Source organism: Panthera onca, chromosome B3 (genome assembly GCF_046562875.1).
Source record: "Panthera onca isolate mPanOnc1 chromosome B3, mPanOnc1 haplotype 2, whole genome shotgun sequence".
Lineage (NCBI taxonomy): Eukaryota > Metazoa > Chordata > Mammalia > Carnivora > Felidae > Panthera > Panthera onca.
In genome coordinates this window covers 45,449,848-45,463,231 of record NC_138344.1, presented here as the reverse complement: position 1 = coordinate 45,463,231, position 13,384 = coordinate 45,449,848, and the positions used below count along the sequence as shown (strand labels likewise).

The 13,384-nt window shown below is 47.0% G+C and overlaps 1 protein-coding gene across 1 annotated transcript in view; it reads right to left on the bottom strand.

Moving 5' to 3' along the window:
* Positions 1-13,384, bottom strand: part of MYO1E (myosin IE) — a 213,188-nt gene that overhangs the window by 14,230 nt on the left and 185,574 nt on the right. Inside the window, exons 24-26 of the mRNA XM_060621053.3 lie at positions 12,551-12,708; positions 9,805-9,897; positions 6,859-7,060 (exon numbers count right to left, since the gene is read on the bottom strand). Coding sequence (XP_060477036.1) covers positions 6,859-7,060; positions 9,805-9,897; positions 12,551-12,708 — 453 coding nt within the window. The remainder of the gene's footprint in view (positions 1-6,858; positions 7,061-9,804; positions 9,898-12,550; positions 12,709-13,384) is intronic.

The following is a 13,384-nucleotide window of genomic DNA, read 5'->3' as shown; positions in this document are numbered from 1 at the left end:
CAGTCCAGGGACCTATGTCACCATTCAGCTGACTCCCTCTAAGGACCAAAGGTTCCATGGGGCAGGGACTGGGCCTCTTCGTGCTCACCACTGTAGCCCCCGGACCTGGCACCAGGCCCGGGAACACTGCGTGGCCTCAGTCTGCACATTCTCATGGAGTGACCGTGTGCAGGAGTAGGAGGGACACTGCACTGGCTGAAGAGTCAGTGCGCCGGGTGTGAGGCCCAGTTTGGCCACTGGCGGCCATGTGGCTTGGGGATGTCGCTTCACCTCTTTAAGGATCAGCGTCTTCATCTGTAAAAAAGGGAGACTCAGGCAATGGTCCAGGTTCTTTTTCTAATTCTTAGAATTCTTTCTAGAGCGCTCTCAACAAAATCTCTACGGTCAGAAGTACCACGGTACACAGGAAGTCTGTGCCGATGAAGAGACTGCTGCCTCCACATTTCACCACATTGCAGACCCAGAAACCATCGCAGAAAGCAGCCGGGAGGGACAGCCATTTTCCTAGCTCTATCTTAGACCGATGCAGCCTTAAACCCACACAATCTCTTTTGCATCACTAGGTGGCGATCCTGTGTAATCAATAATGGGGAGAGATCATGACTAAGAGCTGCCAGAAATTGATTAATGAGGCCTTTTAGGTGCCTGGAGCCTCCACTTGCGGCCAAGGGGCGGTTGGTCAATGCAGTGAAGGAGGGATTCAGACTTGCTCACACAGCAAACGCGACCCTCCCGCTCAGGCGGCTGGCACTGGCTCGTCCAGCCCAGGAGAGAGGGTTGTTAGGCCATCGGGAATTCTGTGAGTCGTTAAACAATGGCCACTGTTAAAGATTAAACGGAACACACTTACAAGTGATGAAATTAAAAGCACAAGCAAAAACTACTCATCACTCAACCCTTCCTAATTATTTTGCTACATTTCATTTCTGTCTCTGCACTCGAGGTTACAAACGTCTGGTTGCTTAAGTCTGGTGGCAACACTCGGTAACGGTGTGTGGCTGCACATCTCTTCCCAAGCCCGGGGCCGGTGTGGTCATGCCGGTAGCCTGGCACTGGCCATGGCGAGTGGAAACTGGCAAACTGAGCACAACTCAGGCCCTTTGGTGTGTGGACAGCCAGTCATTCAGCAGCACACTGCTGTCCTCACACTGTTGTGCTCTGCCTGGATGTGTTCTGTAACACACATGCAGGACTTAGATAATTTTGGCACGTGACATTTGCACGCCTACTAAGCGTTACATGGCTGAAAACTGTGTTAGAAAAACAATCATTTCATTGGGCTAATGAGGGTTGGAGCAAGAATTTCAGACTCACAGCAACGGTTCTTTTTCTTGTTGCCAGTTCAATAATAAGTGTTCATGTTATACATATTAACACGTAGTTGGAAACTGCCATGCCACTGAGCAAACTGTCTCCTTCTAGGTAACTTCTGCACAATGTAATCCAGTTTTCCTGTTACTGCTTGACCCATCATTTTGGGAGAATTTGTACACACTTCCCACTTGAGCGTATCTCTCCCCCAGTAAGAAGACAAACACAGGAAGAAACTGAGTTACAGCAGCCTGTTTTTACAGCAGGTCGTTTTCTGAGTTGGGCATCACACCTCCGATGCCATCACATTATAACCCACACCACGAGGTTTCCCAAGTCATCAAGCGCCTTCCATCCAGGCTGCTTTGGAAAAACCACGCTGCTGGAAAGTCCTGTCTTAGTGACTGAGGAAGACCTTTGCCCTGAGACCTCAGGATAACGACTGACACTTGAACCCTCACGGACAACTGCTCGATCTCACAAGATGCCGAAAGCCCATGAGAAAGCAAAACCCCAAATGACGTCAATGGTGACAAGGCTCCCTAATGTGAGTGTTCATGCATTTGCTCTTCCCTGGTAACGTCTGTCACTTTCCATGGGATGTTAGCTGTTACGGTGACTGGAGCAGAATCCTCTGCTGTTACGGTGACTGGAGCAGAATCATCTAGAAAAAGATGGAGTCATAGTATAGCTGGAGAAGAGGTTGTGGACTTTTTTACATGGTCCAAATGCAAGAGCGTCTGTTGCAATGATTTCCTCATGGCTGCTTTGCTGTTGCTCTGCACCCACAGCGAGCGGCAGAGCTCTTCCATACGTGTGTGAAGGGGAAGGTGTCTCCCTCACTGGTCCCCTTGTCTGGCTGTCCTAGGCCACCTATTTCCCCTGTTAAAGCTGCAATGCCTGAAGCTTAGACCCTCACGGGGTCCAGAGATTTGAGTTCTTGAGACTAAAGCTGCCTTTCGATCCTAGGAGAATATTAATATTATCCAGGGTGCCTGGGTGGCTCAGTCGGTTAAGTGTCTGACTCTTGGTTTTGGCTCAGGTCATGACCTCACGGTTTTTGAGTTCGAGCCCCAATTCTGGTTTTGTGCTGACAGTGCACAGCCTGCTTGGGATTTGGGATGCTCTCTCCCTCTCTCTCTGCCCCTCCCTTATATGTACACATGCATACATGTGTCCTCTCTCTCAAAACACATAAACTTTAAAAAAAGAATATTAACATTTCCCTATAAGACTGAAGGACATGAGTAACAGTAGTAAAACCAATACAGATAAACTTTCAAGTTGCATCATGCTTGTGGTTTACAAAGCCCTTATTTAATCAAGAAACCCCGAGGAGTGGACTTTAACATTATATTATTATCCCTATTGTACAGTTGAGGACACCAAGGTGTAGAAAGATTAGGTGCCAAACATGAGGAAGCACAGCTGGTAATTGTCCAGCGTGTGGCACAAAAAAGGCATGTGGCTCAGTAAATATTTGAGGAACGAATCAATGAAGGAACGAACAAATGAAATGGGACCGACACCCGGTTCCTGCAACTGTGACCCCTGTGCTCGCTGCACACCACCAGGCCACCTTCTGTGAACGTTTCAGAGCTCCCACACCTCTGGGGCAGCTGGGTGTAGCTAGTCTATGCCAGGGGGAGCTAGGATTGAGCTTTCTAAGATCACTGCTTTGTTCTGCAGATGTGAGATTTATGTCTTGAAATTCCAAGAAGGAAAATAATGGCATTTTATTTCATTGGCTATTTGAAATATGCTGTATTCCAAAAGGTTGAATCTATAAACATTACTGGAAATGTGGGAATGGATGCCAGGAATTCCTAAGCCTCATGTCTGCCTCGGCCAGGATACGGCTGCTGCTCCTGTAGATTATGGGTTGAGAAATATTGCTATTGGACATTTGTTGGAAATTTTAAGCCCCCTGAAAATATGACTCCATTAGGAGAATCCTGTCAAGAGACATATAGGCAGCATTTGAATTTTTCTATCGATCCCTCCCGCTTTGTGGCATGGCAAGAAGCCCAACCACTGAGCACTTTCAATATTTTTCTATTTCTCCTACTTCTAGTTGGATTAATCTCTGGAGTATCTTGAAATTTCCTGAAGTTGCCCTCCCATGAAATGGACCATAGGATTAAAGAGGCCAACAGAAAAGATATTTCCAGTCTGGGTTTTAATGCTTCCAGTGATGAAATGGAGTCAGATTATGTACGTCTCAGCTATAGGAGGGATAACCGAAAGCACACGTGACTGGCAAATCAAGTGTTCCTATGAAATCAGAGCAAAGGCTGATGAATGAAATGTTTGTATGATTCTTGCTTAACCTGTTCTCTTTCTGGATTCTCAGGAAAGACCTTGAACCTGAATCAGACATTTCAAAAGGTATGCTAAGAGACTGCAGGGTAACGATTCCCTCTACATCTTTCCTAGTTTCCCTGAACAATAACAATGAGGACGACAGTAAGAATAGCCACCATGTCCCAAACGTGGCGAGCCAAGGGTAAAGGATCCAGTTGGGATGGTAATTAATTTAGCGAAGGCTTCATGCTCTCTCCAAAAAAACCTGGCTGAACCTAAAATAAACTGACAAAGACTTTCCTGAATTAACTTGAGGTGCTAATTATACCATTTGATTTTATCCACATTACATGATCCAAAAGAAATGATTGCTTATGCTAAATACGTCTATAAAGAAAAGTGCATTGGGGGTGGGAGAGGGAAAGGAAAGATAAGCCCAAGAGTACGAAAGCCCGAGGAGCAAAAGACTGCGGAAACCTTGCCTTTATAGATTGGTACCTTCAAGGTCACTGTTTGGAACTGTGACGTTTTACAGGAATTTTTGTGTTTATGGAAAGGCTTAAGTTTGGGATCCCCAAGTCTGCTGTTTGCTCCAACAACCTGCTGTGAAATGAAGGCAACTCACGTTTTCTTGACGAAGAGGAGCTATTAAATGCAGGTGACCCCGAGGCTCCTGAAATGTCTAAGGCATGCCGAAGGTCACTGGCCACATTAGAAATGATTTTAATTTTCACTTGATGTGTTTCAAAAATAAATATGAAGAAAAAGTTCAGACCTTTGACCAGAGTACGATTTTCTAAGGAATGTTTGCACTACAGCAGATTTAAGTGTACAAGGAGGAGGGTAGAAGGGATTCTTGCAGCTCCTGGACTCAGTGTGCCTACTAAGAGTACAGACAACAGAAGGTCAGGAAAATCTTACTGCCTGGTAGCCAGCTGTGAAGGTGCCCTCTCTGTCCAGCCTCAATAGCCATCACCACGCCACATTATGTACGCCTGATCTTTAGACCTAGAGGTGGCAAAGGGTGCGCGAAGACTTAAATAGGGAGCCACGCAGCTGAGGGCTGGAAGGGAGCAGCCTCAGTTAAGACACTATGTTCCTAAATTGCCTGCCTTTGGCTGACAGATGCTAGCAGTTGGCTGGTGTGCAAGTCTGTAACTTGCAAAGCAGGGCTGGAAAGATGGTTTTGCTTGCCAAGGCCAATGCAAGTAGGAAGCTAACAGACAGAGCTAAGAGATTTGATGCATTTTGTTGATTGATTGATTTTAATTCTCTGCCTACTTTGGGACACGAACCTCAACCCGGGCCCAGGAAGAATTGTTTGATTATTTTCATTAGGTCCATCCATCTGAATAGTGTAGGTCTGGGTTATGGAGTAAAAATCTTAATTCTGCCTCACCAGCACCCTCTCAATTCACTTGTACACAGAATCTTTCCTGGCTTTATCAGTTAGAGAACAGATGCCTTTAGAGGAGTGCTTTTCAAAATGTGGTCCCTGGATCAGTAGCAGCAGCAACAGCAGCTGAGAACTTGATAGAAATGTAAATTCTTGGGCACCGCCCTGGACCTACTGAATCAGACTCTGGAAGTGGGCCAGTGAGTTCTCCAGGTGATTCTGTGCACATTAAAGTCAGAGAACTACTGCTTTTGATCAAGCCAACCAGGCAGGCCATGATCGTTGGAACTGGTGGGAGGCAGCGACTTACACAAAAGTGGGGGGTAGGTGCGGAGAGAGATCCAGGGTAGAGTGGCATCATCTCTACTGACAGCCATCTGTACCAAACTAAGGTGTTTTCCTATCTGGAGCCCAAATGAGGTGAGACTTGCCAGGGGAAGAGGAACCCCAGGAGAACGTGGTTAAGCTTGTAAAAGCTTTGTGGTCTTTAGAAGGAAGCTGACAAGGAAGGAAAAACATCTTGTAATGGGAAATGGAGGTGAATGGCAGGAGCTGTCGTCTCTCTCCCAGCACTGCTCTATTGCATCCACGAGTCTCCCGACCACATCTGAAACTCCATCATGGTGGAGCCACGGAGACAATGGAAGATGCAGGCAGGCATGAGGAAGGGGAAGAGTGGGCTGGAGCAGGCCCACTCTTGGGTTCAGTGGAGAAAACCACTCTACCATGGAGAATCATGCGGAGTTGGAGGACTCCTTCAAAGTCACTAGTTCAGCCTCGGTGAGATAATGGTTCTATCATCATCATCACCACCACCACCACCGTCATTGTCATCGAGCCCCTGCGGACCGAGTGGCTCCTACATGCCCAGTATCATGCTGGGTATTTAATGTATATCATTTCTAGTCCTCCCAACAACATGCATGCATGGTGGCCATTACATCAGTGTATAGATGAGGAGAAAAAGCTCAAGGAGGGTAAGCAGCAGGTCCAATATTAGCTAGGTAATAAGGACTGAAATAAGACCCTTATCCTTATCTGGTACCTGACAACCTCACTCTACAGTACACCTGCTTGCTTATTTCCATCCACCCTGTGCCTAAATACTTCTGGGGGCAAGGTACTCCTTACATCCTAGGGCAGTTCATCTTTGGGATTCTAGAATGCCCCTTTATTTACTGATGCCAAAAGCTACCTCCTGGCAGAGATCACTTACACGTCTTTGAGTGGGCCTGTTTTATGCCTGGTGACTCCACAGGACGTGTCCAACCGCCTTTCTACACTACTAACTCTTTGAATATCAATACAGAGTTCTAGAAGTCTTTACTTCCTCCAGCTAAAAACCTGGGGTTTCTTTTTATCACTCTTCATTTTCAGTTCTAGAAAGGCTACGAGGCTCTCATTTTAAAGCCCCTGAAGATATGTATTCATCAAAGCATCTGTACCTCATACAATGCTGGGATGTTATTCTCAGTGTTCCTAATGGCTCTTCGAGCTGTAGTGTTTATGCAGCAGCAGGCACAGACACAAATCAAAACCCCATCATTCCTCAGCCACGCCAGAGAGCAAGATAGGTCACAGAGTAATTGAATCTCAGGGCTGAAGGGGACCCTCTTCTGATGATCATGATAAGCCGTCTCCAGAGAATGAGTTGTGTGCTGTCAACCTGGCTGGTACTTTTACGAATGCCAACCACGAGCCTCATGGCCTTGGGTCCTGGATTATACCACGCAGGTGGAAAACAACTTTAGAACCATGTATAGACAGCCCAAAGGAATCCCCGGACCTTGCTGTGATGGATGGAGATAGAGGTCACCATCTTCATCTATAGGGGGTGGGACCCTTACCCGGCAGCACCCTGATCTGGGACCTTAAGGAAATCCAAGCTCTCCGGCGTCTGTGACACTCGGTCTGAGCCGGTGGACTGCTGCCGTGGCAAGGGTGGACGGGCCATGGAGGTGTACAGACTTTTCTGATTTAACCTCTGGTTTCCAGGAGCGTGGGGATGTGGCACAAATTGGTTTTTGATGACTCCGTTCTGATGGTAACCTAGAGAGAGAAAAACGGGAGAAAACAAAGCTTACATCTTCTGATCTGCTTAAAGGCTCTCCGTCAATTAGCCAAGAGCAAGTCACTTAGCTTCGCCAGGCCTCAGTTTTCCCACCTGAAAATACAGAGGACATGACTGCAAATATGTTGTGAGGGACAGAGCTGATACACTGTAAGCTGCCTAGCAAGTGCCTGGAACATAGCAGACACTCACACATGCTTCTTGAATTGGGTAGCAGAATCACCAGATGTTCAGGCTTTCAAAGCCCACATGCAAGGAAAGGTAAGCTTGCAATGAGTTGGCAGGCACATTCTTAGATCTAAGAAAAATTAGGAGGCTATGATTCAAGAGGGCTGGCAGGTAGCTGTCTAAACAGTTGGACGTCCATTTTCAAGGGGTCAGTCTTGGGTGTCCTCTGCAGGAGTCCCCTGTGGGAGGTAGAGGGAGCGCTCTACACAGGCAGGGAAATGTGGCCACTGGTTGGATCAATCCAGATAGGGCAAACTCTCGTAGCCAAACAACTGTTCCTAGTCAAGATCACATTATCTGTTAAGTAATGGAATATGGTGATGGGCTCCAAACCACAGGCCTTGGCCAAAAGGGGCATTATCTTTCCATTGTATGTGTGATCTCTTCTTCTCCCTTACCTCTTCTCCCACTGACAGATCTGGGCAAGAATGAAGGAGAACAAGACTTCCCCAGGCCCATTTTGGTAAACCTACTATAAAACCTCTTCCAACTGAATTAAGAAAAGAACTCTTTGGTACAGGTGGGATGACCGTTAGTTTATAAGAGAGACCAGCAGGTCAGATTGGGCTCTGCCTAGGTTAGCTCTGTTGACCTTGAACAAGATATATGACCTTTCAGTGTGTCAGTTTCTTCATTAAAGAAACAAGGAGCTTGATGGTTGCCAAGGAGAGGGGCAAACCAGAGCAGGACATGCTGCAGGGCTATGAAATTAAAGGTGGGGGGGTGTCACAGATGGGCTGCTCCATGCTGCGCGTGACCCATTCACCTTCGATAAGTTCAGAAATTAAGGATAAGCACTTAGAAGCGTTCACAGCAGCTTCGTAGACCTATTTCATGTCTTTTGAATCCAGTAAGAAATTCTGGCTTCTATTTTGAATGCTTTTAAAATTCCATTCTTCTACTCATTTTTATTATATGTTACAATAAAAGCATGGTTTGTGATAGGCTGAGAAAGAAAGAAGGAAAGAAATTAAGGGGCACCCGGGTGGCTCAGTTGGTTAGGCATCCAACTTCAGCTTGGGTCATGAAATTGCAGTTCGTGGGTTCAAGCACCGTGTCGGGCCCCACACTGGCAGTGCAGAGCCTGCTTGGGATTCTCTCTGTCTCTCTGCCCCTCCCCTGCTCACCTCTCTCTCTCTCAACATAAATAAAAACAAAACAAAACAAAACAAGAAATTAAGAAAGAAAAAATACCCAACCTTGTTCCTTCACCACAGGTAGTGTGAGAAAGGCTGATAAAAGGGATTCAGGTCCAAATGCCTCCTTTTATTGACGAAAACGGTCACGTAGAGGGGTTGGGAGCCGAGCTCAAGGTCGGGTATTTGGTCTGAGGCAACTTTGGCCAACCTAAGCTGAGGCAAATGAACTTTCCAGGTGGTCTGGCCAGGATTCTGCACAGGGGTGGGCGGGGCTGGGGGGGGGGGGGCGCCAGCACGTAAGTAGTAACACAATACTATATTGGTTCTCTTAGGTTCCTTTATGCTTGGATTGTCTTCAAGGGTAAAGGCAGAGGGGAGGAAAGAGAGCTGGGCAGAAAGCATGGGGACTCCCAAAGAGATCTGAATTAGTTTTTTCCTGCTAGGCACGGGTGTCCATATTTTAGCATATAGCTTCGAGACTGCAGAGCAGGAGATGAAAGAAATGCTTTTCCCTGCTTACTTCAGACACTGCTATTTCCTTGTCTGGGATGATTTAAGTGTGGTCTTAAGGTGACCGTTTCAGACCCAGACTCCTGAACTTACAAACACCCAATATTCTGGGGGCAGCTCTTTATTAACTGAATTTTGTGAGTGAGGGAAAAACATTTTGTGCATTTTGAGAGTGCTCTTAAAACACTAAATGGATTTTTCCAGGCAAAGAGTCTTGCATTGACTCCGGTTTGGATTTTATTGACCTGCGTGCTGTATTTTTATCATAAAACATGAGAAATATGAAACTTAAGGTTTAAAAAAATTTTTTTGTATCAATTTTGTAATTCTTTTAGATATTCCTTTGTTTTTTGGAATAAAGAGCCTATCTGACTGAAAATAAAAATTTTCCACTTATTCATGAAGCTCTCAACTAGTTGCAAAATATCATTGTGATACTTGGCGGGAACAGAGTGCTGGTGGAGGGGTTATCGCCGGCGAACTCCTAGCCCCACAAAGGCCACATCCTCCCAACTGAAAAGCTGACAACATCCTGGTTGCCACGGACAAGGAACTCCTTTTTCTTTTACTGATGTAAGAAGTCTTCCCTTTGGGAGTAATATTGCTAGGTAATGAAATCCAGATCGTTAACTCAGCCTCAGTTCAGTCTCACGAGCTCATGCTTTTCCTGCATTTTGGGGTCACAAGCAGGGCCATTATGCTGGCGGGAGTGCATTTGGCACTGCAGTGGCTCATAGCTGGGTAATATGTGCGCACTTATCTGCTAATGGGTTTCTTCCCAGATACATTTTACAAATGATGGGTCCAGGTTAGTGGTCCTGGTCTCGGGCACACGCTGGATTTACCTGGAGGGGGAGGGGCGGCTCTCATTGGGTAGTTGGCATTGTGCGTCCCACCGGAATAACCTTTGTTTTGAATTGTGTTCCTTCTGGTAGGACCTGAAACAAACAAACAAGACAAAGTCAAAATCAGTACCACTGGTTGGTTTTATGGCTTCTGATGGTTTCTTGCTTATGGAAAACTTTCGAGAAGTGTGGAATCCAGGTTCCAGCCAGAAATGCAAGGAGCCTGCACTAGAGAAGGGACAGTTGAGGGAAGTACTGCCTTAGTAGCTATGGGACAGGAGGGGCCAGAAGACATGTCGATGGACCCACGGTGTTGAAATGTTAGAGACAATGGCTTTACAGTCTTACAAAAGCGTTTCTATATCTGTGGGCTTTCAAAAGAGATGGGTGGGACATTTTAACGTTTGCACTCGTGGTCTGAACACAGCACGGAATGAACCCGTGAGTGCTGCCCGTCACGGTCACTGGCAAGAAGCACATCTCAGCGCTCACTGTACATCAGTGTAGGGTCAAGAGCCTTCCGATGAAAACAGAGACCACAGAGGGTAGAAGACTTGTACTTCTGACACAGACGTGAGGAGTTAGAAAATAAGCTGGTGGTCCATGGAACCCCACTGTGGGTCAGAACCGGGCCTGGGGCGGCAGGAACACTGCCGGGCAGAGGAGATGGCACCTCTGCAGAGACATGTATTACAAAGGAAACCAATAGATAGGTCTCCAGTAGGACATGAAGGAAGGCAGGATCAAACCAGAAGAGGGGTGCAGAGGGAATTTCTTGCAAAGAGAAGGGCTGAGGAACTGAGAGGGACGGGAGGTGAGAAGGCACGGATAACACAAAATGAAGGAGGTCCTGAGGTCCGGGGACAAGGGGAAGCGGCCTGGTGAGGGTTCCCCTCTCAGTACCTAGATTCCTTCCCTCCTGATTAGGACGTTCCACTTGGGGCCTACTGAACACTGTTCACAACCCGCTGGTTATCTGTTGCTCTTCTTTGCCAGGCTCTGAGCCCAAAGGACTGCTTCACCTGGGCCAAGAGGACTCTGCATTCCAGTTGGGTTTGGCCAGGAGGAGGTATTGGCAGGAGACCAGAGTGGGGAGACACAGAATCTTTTTTTTTTTAATTTTTTAAATGTTTATTTATTTTTGATAGAGACAGAGACAGAGCTTGAGCAGGGGAGGGGCAGAGAGAGAGAGGGAGACACAGAATCCAAAGCAGGCTCCAGGCTCCGAGCTGCCAGCACAGAGTCCGACTTGGGGCTGGAATCCACGGACCGTGAGATCATGGCCTGAGCCGAAGTCGGTCATCCAACCGACTGAGCCACCCAGGCGCCAAGGAGACACAGAATCTTAAGCAGGCTCCAGGCTCCAAGCTATCAGCACAGAGCCTGACGCAGGGCTTAAACCCATGAATCACGAGATCATGACCTGAGCCGAGGTCAGACATTTAACTGACTCAGCCACCCAGGCATCCCAAGAATCTGTGTATTTAAAAGCATCTTCAAAAACTGCTGTCTGGGGGCCCCTGGGTGGCTTAACTGGTTAAGCATCTGACTCTTGGTTTCAGCTCAGGTCATGCTCTTATGGTTCGTGAGGTTAAGCCCCATGTTGGGCCCTGCGCTCAAAGTGTGGAGCCTGCTTGGGATTCTCTCTCTTCCTCTCTCTCTGCCCCTCGTGTGCTCTCCCTCCCTCTCTCTCAAAATAAATAAACTTAAAAAAAAAAAAAAGAGAAAAATTAAAACAAAACCCAAAAGAACTGCTGTCTGTTTTCTGTAAGTACCAACTGATACAGACACACCAACATGTTCTGCGTGGCTATTTGTCTGTATTGTATTAGTGACTTACAGCACATGCCAGCGTGTACCTTTGTAAACAGATTTCACAAAGGCCTCCTTTATACCTGGCATCCACTTGTTGTATGCATGGAGAAAATTCTATAAAGACATCTACAGTAGATGAAAGCATAGCATACATGATTACTCTATGCTGTACATTACAAATATTGCTAATAAATAGAAAAAGAATCAGAGGTTGGTGAAGGAGTTAGTGCAGTGCGGTGGCAGGAGGGGTTTTCCAGGTAAGTGCTGGTTCTATGGTGGAAGGAGGAGCCATTAGCTCTGATGCACAGTAATACAGTGAAACCCGGCTAAGGGCTGGTAAAACGTGGTCAATTTCTTCTAACTGCCAGAAAAGGTAATGTTTGTACTGTTGACAAGATCTGACTGGAATGGGCTGGACATGTGAAGCTAACAAGCTGATTTATTTTATTTACAAATTTTTTTTAAATGTTTATTTATTTTTGAGAGAGAGAGCAGGAGTGACGGAGGGGCAGAGAGAGAGGGAGACACAGAATCTGAGGCAGGTTCCAGGCTCCGAGCTGTCAGCACAGAGCCCGACGTGGGACTCGAACTCACAGACCATGAGATCATGACCTTGAGCTGAAGTCGGACGCTCAACCGACGAAGCCACCCAGGCTCCCCTGATTTATTTTAAACACAGTATTTGTAATGCCAGGATTGCTATACTTAAGTGCGAAATTATCCAGAAAGGTTTAACCTGCTCATTTGCCTCGATGTTGGTTTAGTTGGAAATGCTTCAATGTCAAGTAAACCCCAGCCCCAGGAAGCAGTAAATGTACTGGTTCTCTGCCTCGCAGAGCCCCGTGAGCATCTCGTAGGAATCAAGTCTGGCCCCGAGCAGGGTGAGGGAGGGCCAGGCGGTGGTCCTGCCACGGGCCCCGTGCATACTTACGGGAGTTCTTGGGCAGGCCTGGTCCGATGCTGACCTGCAGCACTTTGTTACTGGGCTTGAGGATGGCCAGGTCACCGAAGCCTTGGTGGAACTGCACTTGCCGGGAGCCCCCTGCACTCCAGGGACCCCAGTTTTCCTTTTTCAACTTGAGTTCAAGCCTGTGACGAGGATATTTGTTAGTAACACGTGAGAAAATGGTGCTCGCAGACCCCAGCATGGAGTTTTCTGCTGCTGGGCAAGCGTGCTGTAAAACTAGGCAAACCCAGGTCATCTGAGCCGGCCCGGGGCCCTCGAATGCGGACAACGTACATGGGTGTGGGACAGCGGCGTGCAAAGCCCCGACCAGAGGCAGAAGTATCTGGGGCCCAGCAAGCATCTGTAAGAAACCAGTTGGTGAGGGAGGTACCCCATTATAGGTACCAATGTCACTCCATCAGGTGAACTCAGGTGGGTCTGCCGAGCGGACGAAAGGGAAGGGACACTCTCCAGGCCACACTATTGTGGGGTGTCACTGTGCCTCTCTGATTTCCCTCCGTCTGTTTGTGGAGAACTGAGAGATGCCAGACACAAGATAGCCCATGTCTCCCTGGCATGGAAGGTGGTTATTACTTAATGAAATTTCATTCAACACTAGCAACCAAAACCCAAATAGATGGGAAATTCATCCACAACTCTAAAATGCCCAGCCAGTTTTTATTTTTCATACTGCCTATGGGCTTACATAACACAATTCCATATTCTGCTTTTTTTTTAACTTACATTTTCTCATGTCATAAGGCAGAAAAATCCTAATTTTAAGTAGCTGTCCATATTACTTCACAAAAATGCAAAAGT